The sequence below is a fragment of the Mustela putorius genome, unplaced genomic scaffold (genome assembly GCF_011764305.1).
Source record: "Mustela putorius furo isolate JIRA1106 unplaced genomic scaffold, ASM1176430v1.1 tig00000228_pilon_pilon_pilon, whole genome shotgun sequence".
NCBI classification, from domain to species: Eukaryota; Metazoa; Chordata; class Mammalia; order Carnivora; family Mustelidae; genus Mustela; species Mustela putorius.
Window position 1 is genome coordinate 8527710 of NW_025421322.1, and position 14612 is coordinate 8542321.

Genomic DNA, 14612 nt, shown 5'->3' on the forward strand with positions numbered 1-14612 from the left:
AAGTTTATCACATCTGGAGTAAATCTGTATTTGGGTTTTGTTGGCTTTTTGTTAGTATTAATATTTTCCATACATTCTGGAAATAGGGCTCATTCTGTAGAAGCTCTTCTGGTTCTCTCTTGCTCCTTTTTTCATCCACTCTCTTTCTGTTCTCCCTCATCTGTGTTGTCCTACGTGCTGTAGCTACGTTCACCTGGGCCTCCATTCCAGAGGTGGTTCAGAGCATTACAGAGCCTGTTGTGGAGTCAGCAGGTACCCTGGTTAAATTCTGATGTATAAGGGTATGTCCTCCATCTCTCTAAGCTTTCAGTCCCATTCAAGTTCAGGCAGTGGACAGTGATTAATGCAAGTTTGTTTCAGCATTTTTAAAAAAAAATTTTTTTTTAAATTAATTTTTAAACTTTTTTTTTTAAGATTTTATTTATTTGTCAGAGAGAGAGAGAGGGAGAGAGAGCGAGCACAGGCAGACAGAATGGCAGGCAGAGGCAGAGGGAGAAACAGGCTCCCTGCCGAGCAAGGAGCCCAATGTGGGACTCGATCCCAAGATGCTGGGATCATGACCTGAGCCGAAGGCAGCTGCTTAACCAACTGAGCCATCCAGGCGTCCCCCCCAAAATTTAATTTTTATTTAAATTTAGCTAACATATAGCTTATTATTAGTTTCAGAGAGAGAGTTCAGTGATTCCTCAGTCTTCTATAACACCCGGTGCTCATTACATCACGTGCCTCCTTAATGTCCATCACCAGTTACCCCATCCCTCTACCCCCTTAAGGCTTCTTTCTTGAGCAAAACACCCTGACTCCAATTCTTGGCTTCAAGCAGGGAATTAAAATCCAATCCTCTATCTCCTCTTGTTAAGATGGCTTTTGTTGATTTTGGTAAGTTTCAAGGGAGAGGAATAAGGTAAAAATGTCTTCATGTTACCATTTTTAACCAGTTTTATAAGGAGAGCTCTAAGTATTGCTTATACATCATTCATATAATTTTAGTCTCTCTCTTTTATCTGGATTTTAATTTTATCTAAACTCAGAAATGGATGTTTTCTTTTTATCAAAAATGCTTTATTTTTAAAATTATTTTTATTTATTTGAAAGAGAGAGCGAGAGAGCACAAATAGGCAGAGTGGCAGGCAGAGGGAAGGAGCAGAGAGCGTGATGTGGGACTCGATCCCAGAACCTTGGGATCATGACCTGAGCCAAAGGCAGATGCTTAACTGATTTAGACACCCAGGTGCCCCTATCAAAATGCTTTAAAACATCTGTCTACTCTAGATAATCATACACTTTCTTTGACTTATCAATATAGTAAATTAATTTAGAATTTTCTAATAGATTTACTTTTCTGTCCAAATGAGCTGCATTTGATCATGGTACAAATTGCTTTTGAACAATTTAAGATTACACCAATATTCACAAGTAAAACTTGACTGTCCTTGTGTGTGTGTGTGTGTGTGTGTGTGTGTGTGTGTGATCTTTTTAAAGTTTGGTATTTTTAATGATAATGATTTCAGTAAGAACTAGGACAATTACTAAAATCACCTTCTGATCTCATTGGGCTGTGTAAATCCAAATTCATTAACTTCTTCTGGAATTTAGGAAATTTTCTTTTAGAAGTATAGCCTATGTCTAATTTTGTTCTGCATTTTAGTATTGTGCTTGGTTTTAGTGTTTCTTTGTAAAATCTGAAGGGTCCAACACATGCTCAGAACCAAATGGCAGTACTCCAGGTCGCCTCCTCCGTGATGGCAAGAATTTCCAAGTCTTATGGAACTGAGCTGGTAGGCGGCAAATTTAATTTTGGGGTTGGATTTTTAGTTAAAAGATAAGAATCTCTAAAAACTCTAGTTTTATGTTGAAAGAAATCCAATACAAGGAATCCCTATGGTTAAAATGCTATTTTGTAAACATATTTATACTCAGTCATAAGCAACAGAAAATAGGCCTCTTGTCCGGGTTCCAACACTGGCACTACTGCACAAGGTTCATCTTAGTGGCACATACTAACAATCCATCAAGCAAGAGAATCACACTTCTCAGAGAACAGTTTCTATACAAGCTCAGCTTCAGTGTTGCAGAAGATGTGGCTTGGGGCAGAAGGGACCAGAGGAAAACAAACCAGATGGCCCCTGTTTTATGGCTTCCACAGAAAAAGGGGGATTGAACACAGTTGTGTTCCTCAAGAGACACTGGTTGTCTCATTAGTTAAGGGATATAAATAAGGAAGATGGATGAAATAGACAAAGGGGATTAAGAGGTACAAACTTCCAGTTGTAAAATAAATAAGTCACAGGATGAAAAGTACAACATAGGGAATGTAGTCAATATATTATAGTAACACTGGTAAGGTGCCAGATGGTGACTACCTTACCATGGTGAGTACTGAATAATGTAGAGAATTGTTGATCACTATGTTGTACACTTGAACTAATATAACATTGTACATTCATTAAATATATTTCAAAAACCCCTGCAAAAGTAAGCTAAACTTATAATCTTACTTTTTAAAAATGTAAGAAGGGATTTCATCTGTGATCTGCCAAGTCTCTTCTAAATCTAAAATCCCATACCTACTACCTATAAAAATATTACTAATGAAACAATGTTGAAGATGCCTTTCAGCTGTTGCAGACACTGCCTTTGTGACAGGCATGACTTTCTGATTTGTGTTTCAGTTCTAACCACAGTTATTTATTAAGGCACAGTAATTTTTTCTTTTTCTCCCCTTGGGCAAATTTTTTTCCTAATAGCCTTGATATAATTTCCTTAAGCGAGCGTTATCTACTTCCACTGAATCTTCTCTCCTTAGTATCTTATCCCCATACTGTTTTTCTGCAATTTTAAATCTTTTTAAAATGAATCTCAATTTTTATTTATATTTATTAGAATCTTAAACTTTTGTTTATTTCTCCTAGGCATACCTTTCAAAAGTTCTTGAGTTTCGAAGTTATAAAAGAGATTTTTCTAGACACATTATCAGCTTGTTTCAAGTCTTATCTACATACATATACACAGGTAAACACTACAATCATGTTTTAGCTTGTTAAGACAGAGGACTCTACTAATAAGACTAAGGTTATGGGCTAGATTTCCAAGTGGATTGGTGCGTTCTGTTTATTTGTCCCACAGCCAAAGATTACACTCTTGATCCTAATAAGCCATTTTACAAATATGCACCTTTTATTAAAAGGTAATCTACAAGAATATGGATGGCTCAGTGGAAATCCATTACAACCATCAGAAAAATATTCAGAACACATACCCTTATAGTACCGGAAGGATGGACCATTATTCCGACCCTTGATATGGTACTAGTAACTATAGTTTATTACATTTTTTAGAAAATTATCTTTTATATAACTGCATGCTGAGTGATGGATACTTGGAAAGTGAATTTATATTTTGTAGTATTATATAGTAATTCAGAAGGGTTATCAGAATTACCTTATGGTAATGATTTCCCCTGGGTTTGCCCGTATGAACCAGCTGCAGTTGATTCTGGCAGGATATTCAGAAGGCCAGCCTGGGCTTGTGATTATACCACTTGGTGCTCGAATTTGTTCTGGAGTCTCTCCACAAGCTGGAAGAAGCCAAAGCAATCTTAGCTAATTATTATACTTTAAAACAAAGCACTAAGTAAATCAGTGTTTATTAAAAAAAAAAAAAAAAAAACAAACCCAAACAGCCCACACATCAGACATCAAATCATACGCAATAAAATATGCCATCATCAACCTTAAATATCTTTTATTATTTATAAGATATTTTATTTTCTTCCCTTTTAGTCAAAGTATTTCATTCTAATTAAGTACACATTTTGGGGAGGCATGAAAGTTTTCAAATTGGGCCTTTGAATAACAGTATAAAAGTCAGGATTATTAGCTTTAGCCATGGCTATTGATCATCTGATTCATCTATCTTTTTTCAAAACTCACCTTTTAAATTCATTTACTTTATTACAAACTAACTATAAAGTTCAATGTTTACTGAATTACTGTTGTTTAAGAGTACCACTTTGGTTTTTGGACACTTTAAATTAAAAAACTATTATATAAAGAGTCTTCTGAGCAAAATAAAAAACGAAAAGCACATATAAACATGATAGCAAGATGCCGGATTGTTACAAAGATAGTGGGTGACTGGATCAAGACCGCAAAGCACTATACCTCAAAAGTACTACATAGCAGTTCTTTAATTTATTCTGTTAATATTTCTAAATTTTATTACAGGGTGATAAATGAATCCTAAATTATTTTAAAAATAAAGGCTTGAAAAGGTGACTAAAATATCATTATGTGATTAGATATCTGAATATCATGAAGAAATACAGTAACAAGCTTAAACTCCTACCAGCACTTTCCTGGTTTATTCTCCTTGCATGATCTTGAACTCTCAGAGTGATATAATTCACATCTTACCTATCCAGAGGTCAGCAGATAATGTGACAATTCATTCTCCCTCAATTTAGAAGATAGTCATTGGAGTCCAAAAAAATACACGATGAATGTTGTAAGCTTTCAGTAAAATTTAAAACCTTAGAACCTCTTATTTGATGTAATTTCAACATATTAGATTATTTGATTTTTAAAATAGCAGGAGATTAGAAGCAGCAAATTAGAAGTAAGGAAAATAGCTGCTCGGGGTCCAAAAACAGTTACCAGAAGTAATGTGGGCAATTTTCAGAACAAAAAAAAAGTATGTGCTGAAGTGAATAACCATGACGGCTCAGAACATGTATAATACTGCCTATCTTCCAGAAGCTGAGAGAAGACTCTCCTTTCATAATACTTAGTAGTCATACCTAGCTAAAAGAGTTACTGAGTGAGTACAGGAATCCTTGCACGCAAAGTGTAGTATGTGACTGGAACTTCCATACTTTTGGAGTTCTGCTGTTAGTTTAAAAATTAGTTCACCCCATTAACAGATAGACAAGTATAATTATAACTACAATTTGTAAAAATGGCATTTTTTTTTGTAACAGAGGTTACAATCCACTCAATTAAGGTTAGAATGCTAAGAAGCATATTATGCAATTTTAAAAAGATTTATCTATAATGATCAAAATAAAGCAAGCTTTATTGCTGAAGGAGTCAATCCTTATTTCCATAGAATAACCCATTCCCTGAAGAAACAGTGCAATCTAGGTTTTGAAAGTATACTTTACTGAAGAAAAACTGTTCATGCTTAAAATGCATCTACCCTAGAATTAGGGTACATAGCCCCAAAAGGATCTTGTTTTCAATCACTTTTAGAGAACAGACCCATAACACAAAATATTTCAAGGATATAATATATCAAAAGCCTATTATACATCTTATTGCCCACTCAGAGTTGAAACTTCCAATTATTTTTGGTTAGCTTTCATTAAGAGTAAAATTTCCCTTACAATTTTTTAAAAATTTTGATGATACTTTGGAGAAAAGACTAAATTTATCTAAATGTGAGCTTATTGACAATGACGTGCCAGAGGTTTGCTTTTAAATTTAATGAATTATCATGATAATAAAGAAAAGATATCCTAAGTCATTTGTCAGAACTTTTCCTTTCTTCATTATCTCTTGCCAAAGCATTTGGGAGTAGTATACTAAACAAAAAACCAGGAAGTAATAACTTATGGCAAAGCAGACAATTTGTTAGCCTTTAAATAAATGAATAGAGTACCTTCAGGGGAAAAGCCAGGAAGAATTTCATTAGGTTTTGTTTTAAATTTCTACCCCCTGAATATTGAGAAACCCATAGGTGGTGCTCTTATACCAAAAGCTAAGTATGTTATGTTCTGATATGGATGCTCAAAAATACTATTGTGATTATTTTATTTTCATACAACGGCCCAAGAATAAGATACACCAGCCATAAATAAGAATGGATATTTTAAGATTTAGTATTTCACATTTCTAATTCAGTAAGTACTTTAAAAACAAAATGATAGTATCATGTTGCTCCTTTAATTGGTTATGAACACATATTTTGACTTAACTTTGCACATTTGCAACATGTGACGTGACTGAGTTTGGCATTTCGTTTCCAATCCAGCCGGTGGTTTTTTATCAACACATTTTTCCATGTGCTTGTTACACATTGGGCATGTAGATAAATATACTGTAGAACAACCATAACTTCTTCCTTTCTCTATTTAAGAAAGAGTAAATTCAAATGCCAAAAGAGTAAGATTAACATTAGAAACCATTAAAAAGTTTCTGTCCCTTTGGGTTAAAAATTTGGTTTAAGGTCTATCATATATAGATAGATCGATAGATCAATAGATCGATGGATACCTATCTATAGATAGATAGATCCTCTAGATCCTCAAAGAGATAGGCCATACTCTTTGGCCTCTATAGATAGGTATCTATCGATCTATCTATATATAGGTAGATTTGGAATCATAAAATCTAGATGCTATCTGTTCAACCTGTCATTTACTGGCTTTGTCATAGTGTAAGCTATGAAACCTCTTTGGGTCTTGGCTTCCTTGTGTGTTAAAATAAGAAGTTGCTACTTGAATACCTCTAAAGTCTGTTTTGGCCCTAAATCGTGCCCATCCCCATCTCCCATCATCAAGATATATTTCTACTACATTTCTGATGGCTTATCAGGATGTACTAATAAATTTTGCCTTGTTTTCTTACTTTTCATTTTCTCTCTGGCCTACTGAAACCAGACTTTCAATTCTTCACTCCATAAAAGCCTTGCTAGCAGGCAAAACCATCACTGACCTTACTGCTGAATCAAAGGGATGCTCATCCCCATCCTATTTGATCCCTCTGGTGTATCTAAGAGGGATTTGTTTTTTCTTGATACTCTTGTACTTTGACTTTGCTGACATCACTTCTTCTGGCTTACCTCCTACCTCTGACTGTTCTGTGTTAGCTCTCTAGCTCTAGATCATCCTCTTTGACCAGCTTCTGGCAGGCTGGTGTTTGCAGTTCATTCTCAAGCCTTCTGCTCTTCTCGCTCTCCACGGAAGGTCTCATTCCCTCCTACAATTTCAACTATGCTCTACAGTTCATGGGTTGAAGATCTCTAGTCCAAAGAGTTTACATAATCAAACACCCACTGGACATTCCAACCTCAAATTCAACATGATCAGAACAATGTATTTCCCAAATCTTTCTTTTTATCGTATATTCTGAAACCTTATTATCGTAGGCATCAGTTGGTTAAAGGAATAGTCACTTTACTTTCTTCGAATAAAAGGGAAATTTACTTTAATATTACAGGCAATTTTGGGGCGCATGGGTGGCTGGGTGGGTTAAAGCCTCTGACTTTGGCTTGGGTTGTGATCCTGGGGTCCTGGGATTGAGCCCCGTGTCAGGCTCTCTGCTCAGCGTCCCTTACTCTCTCTTTGCCTGCCTCTCTACTTGTGATCTCTGTCTGTCAAATAAATAAATAAAATCTTAAAAAAAAAATTACAGGCAATTTTAAGGACTTCCAAGCATAGTAAGTAACTCAGGCCTTAAGAGCAACTAAAATGAGAAATTTCCAAATTAAACACTGATACTGCCTTCCTCACCTCTTAGGCCTGCTTTATCTCCTAACATCTACCCCAATCTTCCAATTGACTTTTTCTGAGTCCTCTATTTTTTCATTATTTCAGTGTCTTCTAATGATTCCCCATTCCTAACTCACCATAACCCTTCAGCTCAAGTACATACCATCAACTGTAATTTCAATTTTTCTTAGTTTGTTATATTTACATTAATGTTATTCATTTTATATTTTATATGAAAGATATGTGGTGAGATATTCACTTGGACAATACTTAAGCCTCGATCCCCTCACTTGTAAATAGGGATTAAAACACTATACCTACCACCTAGTGTTACTAAGGTTAAATACAACTATTATGGTAAAGGACTTAGCACACTGCTTGGATTATAATAAAGTGTCAGTAAATAACAGCACATGATCCCTAGTCAGACTGGTTGGTAGTAAGGCCTGAAATGCTGTAGTGAGATGTGTTCAGATTAAGTGGAAAGAGGCAGTGACTATTCATTTAATACGTACTGGGCACCATCATGCTCAGGAAAGAATGAGAAATTATGCCACCAATTAACTGGTTATCTGATGACATGGGCAGAAGGTAGGGTAAGGATAAGGTTGGGATATATACCCACAAAACAGTGCTTTAGAAAGTGAATCTTTTTTTGTTTTGCAACGAAACTGTTTCTATAATCCTACTAGTCTGAATGTCATCCTTCCAGACTGACTATACTCCCAATTTGGGATATACCAAACCTGACATTCTTTTACCTACATTTATTCTACCCATTCCTTCTCTAATGCTTATACATAATCATATATATAAATCTCTATATAAGTATGTACATATATACACACGTTTTATTTATTTATTTGATGGAGAAAGGGACAGATCACAAGTAGGCAGAGAGGCAGGCAGAGAGAGAGGGGGAAGCAGGCTCCCCGCTGAGCAGAGAGCTCAATGCAGGGCTCGATCCCAGGACCCTTGATCACGACCTGAGCTGAAGGCAGAGGCTTAATCCACTGAGCCACCTAGATGCCCTACATATTTTTTTTTTTAAAGATTTTCTTTTTAGGGGTGCCTGGGTGGCTCATTTGATTATGTGTCTGACTCTTGGTATCAGCGTGGGTCATGATCTCAGGGTTGGGAGCCCACGCACAGGGCTCCATGCTCAGCGGGGAGTTCGTTTAAGATTCTCTCCCTTTATCTCCCACCACCCACCCCAGCTCACTAAAACACAAACTCTCTAAAATACATAAATAAGTCTTAAAAAATAAAATATTATTATTATTTTTTTCCTTTGAAAGTAATCTCTACACCCAATGTGGGGCTTGAATTTATAATCCTGAGATCGAGAGTGGCATGCTCTACCAACTGGGTCAGTGAGGTGTCCTGAATTATATTTTTATTTTTGATTAAATTGTTCCCCATTAGAGAAGCAAATGTCTTCAAGGAGTAAGTGTGAAGCCCAGAGGATATGGATGCAAAGTCTGGACTGATTCTAGGTATAAGTGTCAGGGATAACTGACTGTTGTTAGCATTTTGATTGCTATTTTGTCAGGGTTATCCTTACAAAGCTACAGAGTTGTAAGTGATGTGCACCAACACTACTTTTCTCATAAGCCCTGTTAGTTTAGTGTTTAATTTTGAAGATTGTCAGATTTTCCAGAAATGATTATATTTTAGTCTTTGTTCATTTTGCTTCCTTAATAGACCTCTTAACAACCAGTATCAACTTTTGGTTCTCGGAATAAAAATATCTACAAAAAACATATCTACCTAATTTGCTCTTTAGACGTAAAGAAGCATTCAAGTATTTTGGATGATGATAATCCATTATATCTACCTTTGATAAATTTCTTGTAACTCTAGAAACAGAAACTCCCAAGTTAAGGAGGTTCCAATTCAAAAGACAGCAACTTTCCACTTGGACAGCATCTTCTCCATAAAATTATGTAGTGATTAGGTTATCTGATTAGCTTTAAAAAGCCTATTTAATTCATAGTGGTTCTAAGAGGACAACTGGAATGCAAAATTGAAATTATTATAATGCTAGTGGTTAAGCTATACTCAAAAGCTACACTAAATATATACAGCTTTTAACTTAGCCTGTTTGTTATCAATTAAGAAAGGGAGAATTAACTGAGGAATGAATAGGTAGAGATTCTCTGATGGTGCTCTCAATAAGATTTTGATATTAGTTTTCAGGTTTAGAATACAAAGATCTCATTGCATAATTCAGAAAATGGCAAAACTGAGAAATACTCAAGACTTCTTCAGGTTTAACCTGATACTATTTCTTAATCTCAAAGAAAAGCAAAGAGCTACGGTTTTAAGCTAGATTAATGACTATAACTATCAAATTTAAAGAAATCATTTAAAAAATAGGAAGTGTGCAAACAACTGCTATTTCACAGGACACATGGCAGAGGAGAGGAGAGAATGACTTCAAAATAATGTTAAAGAAACTGCCCTTCAATTTGAGATTTCATGGTTTTAAAGCCCAAGGAAAAAAAGAAGCAGGCAAGGAAATTTATGATTAGAACCGAACTACCTGTAAAAGGAAACAAAACGACAATTTCCTGTTCTAAAGATGAAGAACTGGGTTTCTTTTCAAAACTGACAAGAGCTGACACTTTATGACTATAAGTAGCCTAGACTGAAAGTGACATGGTACCTTTTGCCTTTGGTTTTAATAAGCCACAAAACTGAAATGCAAAGAAAAATCAACTATGCTGTACTGACCACTGAAGTACATAAAATACATATGAAAGACACATGAAAAGAGCATGTAGGGAATTGATGCTCTCATGGAAATTGCAGTTTTGGAATGAGATATGCTTATTCATTTAATCCAAGAAATTTATAAATAGTTATGAGAACATACAAAACAATATGGTCCTGAATGATACAGTATACTTTAAAGTCATTATAAACAATGCATCATATGGGCATATGGTCTTATTAAACAGACACAAAGAGCTACACTTACAAAAAACCTGCTTTATATAAGTATAGAACAGGGAGGGCTTACTTGACTATTAACACAGCATTTTTTCACAAAACGGAAGTAGGCAGAGCCAGAGTAAAGAAAGAGCACATTCCAAATCAGAAAAATTTAATGACCCAGTTCTGTAGAAACCAGTCAAGCCAACGTAGGCTACTATGAAAAGAAGTGATGTGATGCAAAGAAAGAAACTGGTGAGGCACAGAGGTCAGCTAAGAAGCTCCTCTAAACTGTAAACTTTTCCTTCACCTAAGTTCCACTATCTAACATGAGCAAGAGCATGCTCCGTCTGTTCATAAGCAAAGGACAGCTTTATAATCAGTGGTGGTCACCATCATTTGACTGTCTTGTTTTTCAGAGTATGGTGTTTTATAAATATTAACTTCATTATGGCTGATAATACAAAAGCAATTCTGAAAACACTTGCAAGAAGAAATTAATTCCAATGGAAATAGAGGTACTTAAAAAAAGTGCCATCTCTTAGATAAAGCAGCAGCAAAGGGTGCCTACCGAATGGGACTTAGGATTCGAGAAGGAAGATTCTGAAGGCTGACGAGGAAATCACATGATATATGGAAAAGACTGTGCCTGAAGGAGAAATGTCAGGCACTGAGACATGGAAAATTAGGATATGCAGACAGATGATTAGCATGAAAACCCGACACCTACTGGTCCAGTTAGTGTAGGAGAAGGGAAGCACTTTGAAACTTAAAGGTTAAGTATGGTGCACAGACTGACTTGTTGCAAGTCAGAGGTTTATGGTTCATGAGCTGAAGGACTGTGCACACAATCAAAGGGAAGAGTGTGTGGTCAGGCTTGTGGGTCTCATTACTAATAATGTTAATGATAATGCATTAGTAATAATGATAATCACTAATAATGATAATGTGTCAGGTACTTCCTTTTTTTTTCTTTTTTAAATGTTTACTTATTTAGAGGGGTAGGGGAAAGGGGCAGAGGGAGAGAGGGTATCTCAAGCACACTCCTTGTGGAGCACAGAGCCTAATGTGGGGCTCAACTTCATGACCCTGAGGTCATGATCTGAGGTGAAATCAAGAGTCGGATGCTTACCTGACTGAGCCACCCTGGCACCTCTCAGGTACTTTCTTTAAATTCTTAGTATTTAATTCTTAATATTATTTAATTCTTAGTACTATTTAATTCTCTTCTTATTCCTATTTAACAGAGAAGAAAAAAAAAAATGGAGGCACAGAGAACTGAATTTTCCCAAGATCACAAAAAAGCTAGTGAAGTGTCACAACTGGGATTTGAACCCAGGCAACAGGCTCCAGGGTCTGCAGTCCTAGTCACTAAGACACACTACTGCCCTAGCGAATTCCCTATGACATTTGGAATAATTATCAGGAAGACAGCAGGAGCTGCCTCAACAGAATTTCAGGGAAGATAAAAGTAGTTTATTTTGTAAAAACGTTCTCTTGGTCCTGTATTAACACAAAGAGAAAAGATTTTAAAACTTGTCAAGACTGATTCTTATTTGCTACAAATCTATGTAGTGACTGAAGACAGGACTAATCTGCTTCTTGGTTTCTTTGGAAGAGTGTTTCAGGACCCAACTTTAATAAGAAAAATGTACAGACAGGACTTAATTATAGGCAAGATATCTGGGGCACGGGGAAGAACAGCAGCAACAAGGGGAGGCAGTGAAGGCTGAAGGAGGTATTTCAAAGGAAGGAGGAACAGAGAAGGGGAAAAGCAGGAAAGGCTGGAGGACTAACTGAAGATGGTAGTATTCTTTTTTTGTTTTTTTTAAAGATTTTATTTATTTATTTGACAGAAGGAGATCACAAGTAGGCAGAGACGTAGGCAGAGAGAGAGGAAGGGAAGCAGGCTCCCTGCTGAGCAGAGAACCTGATGTGGGGCTCGATCCCAGGACCCTGGGATCGTATCATGACCTGAGCCGAGAGCAGAGGCTTTAATCCACTGAGCCACACAGGTGCCCCAGAAGATGGTAGTATTCTTAATGTTAAGACAGAGTGTAGAAAGCAAGCGTGTGGAGTATGAAGTCTACGGGCCACTGAGAACAATGGGCAAGTCTCAAGAGAGCAACAGAATCCAAAGATGAATGAAGAGCAAGACTGGTCCTCTGTCAGGCTGTCCTCTACAACACAGCTAAGCCCCAGCAACTTCCACAGAAAACAAGAAATCAACCATTAGGAAGAAACAACTTCAGTTTGAAAGTTCTCTTCTTGCAACTTGACTGGGTTTGTCGCTCGTCCCAGTGTCCTAATTTCTTTGACCTTTTATTGCCCAGACTCCTTGAACACCTGGTGTCCGAGCCGAGCTCTCACACAGTGTAAGTGCCAGAACCGTCAGCACGCTGAGGGTGGACAGCATTGGAAGGAGAAGGCGACTGGACATGGGTGGTGATCCCTTAGATTTACTCCACATTTCATTCCAACGTTTTCAGAAAGTCTGAAAACTGAACTTCCCCTTTTATGGAACCAATTACTGACACTCTAATAGCAATATTTACTAGTCTAAGATGGGAAGGTTTTTAATTGTTATTTAAAAGGTAAGATCAGGAACTCCTGGGTGGCTCAGTTGGGTTAGGCAACTGCCTTTGGCTCAGGTCATGATCCCGGACCCCCGGGATCGAGTCCCACGTGAGGCACCCAGATCGGCAAGGACTTCTTCCTTGACTTCTTCCCTCTCATGCTCTCTCTTTCCCATTTTGGCTCTCTTTCTCCAATAAACAAATAAATAAAATCTTTTTTTTTTTTTTAAAGGTAAGATCAGTACAAGCAGGAAAATTTATATTAAATCTATCACTCACACTCAGGACTCTCAGTATTTTCAAACCTGTTACTAGAAGTCACATATTTCTACTTTAAGCAGGAAATCCTACATCTAGCTGCTTATAATTAAATGAATATTCATTTGCATTAGCACAGATACTTAAGAATGAATGCAGCAATCTATTTATTCCTATTGTTTTAAAAAATGTTTTTTGAGGACCAAAATATTTCATGTGGTCTTTGACTCTAATCAAGGCAGGTAACCCCTTAGTTTCTTGAGGGCCACTAAAGTTCAGAACAAACAATGATCAAGGGTGACATGGCAGTAAAATAGAATATATATTTTTAAAAAGTTAAAAGAGGCACAAAATATAGAAAAAGAAGGAAAAACAGAAAAAAAGAAAACCCCACAGTTTTTCCACTTCCGAAACGGTCATAGCACAATATGACTAAGATAAGGAGGGTGCCCTTAATAGAACGATCCAAACAGCTTTATCCTAAAATTTCTAAGTAGTAAGAGTAATTCTGAATTTTGCCAGCAAAGCACAAGATAAGGTAAATGGTGGAAGATTCAACCTTTTTATACCTTTTCCTAAGGGCCTGAAATGGCAATTATTTTCCTGTAAGGGCATAGAAACTATTGATAATGGTACCTCTATTTCCCAATTTTAAGCACTACAGAAGACTAAAATGCTAAGCAAGCTACTACTTCTATTTCCTGAATGGGAAAAAATGTTAATTTTGAAGTTAACTGTGATTCTTGTGGGAAAATAGAAGAGGCAAAGCAAAAATCAGCACCTGAGCAAACGTAAATTCGTCTTGACGCTCATGATTTTCTAAGCCATTTTTTAAAATCACCTTTGACATAGTTCTTTTAGTATATGTTGCATCTTTTTCCAGGTGAATTCTTGTCTTAGTGTCTTGTCAAGAGTGATACCCAGAAATAAACATACTGTCCAGAGAGTGTTTAAAAGAGGAGTAAAGAAGAACTCAAGGGTCTGCCTCCGGCTCAGGTCACGATCCTGGGGTCTGGATCAAGCCCCCTACCAGGTTTCCTGTTTCTCCCTCTCCCTTTGCACCTCCCTCCACTTGTGCTCTTTCTCAAGTAAGTAAAATCTTGAAAAGAAGAAGAATAACAAATTCCATCTACTTTGTTCTGGATACTGGATTTCCAGCACTGTAGTTTAAGACAAATGAGCTCTAACAGACACGGAGCTATTAGTCCCCTGGAATCCAAAGTCCACTCTGCTCCTCCACCAAGTGACTGGCTTTTGCACAAAAGCTGCGTAGTACATCCAATCCAAAGTCAGGCCTTAGCAAAATCACAAATAATTAACATGCTATCACACTTGGAAGAATTATTCTCAAA

The 14612-nt window shown here is 36.6% G+C and overlaps 1 protein-coding gene across 3 annotated transcripts in view; it reads right to left on the bottom strand.

Annotated features, from left to right (window-relative positions):
• The window catches only part of LRP12 (LDL receptor related protein 12), a 72105-nt gene that overhangs the window by 17240 nt on the left and 40253 nt on the right, over positions 1 to 14612 (bottom strand). For all 3 annotated transcript variants that reach the window (XM_004768834.3, XM_004768833.3, XM_004768832.3), the window contains one exon: positions 3442 to 3577. In XM_004768834.3, the coding sequence (XP_004768891.1) occupies positions 3442 to 3577 (136 nt within the window). The remainder of the gene's footprint in view (positions 1 to 3441; positions 3578 to 14612) is intronic.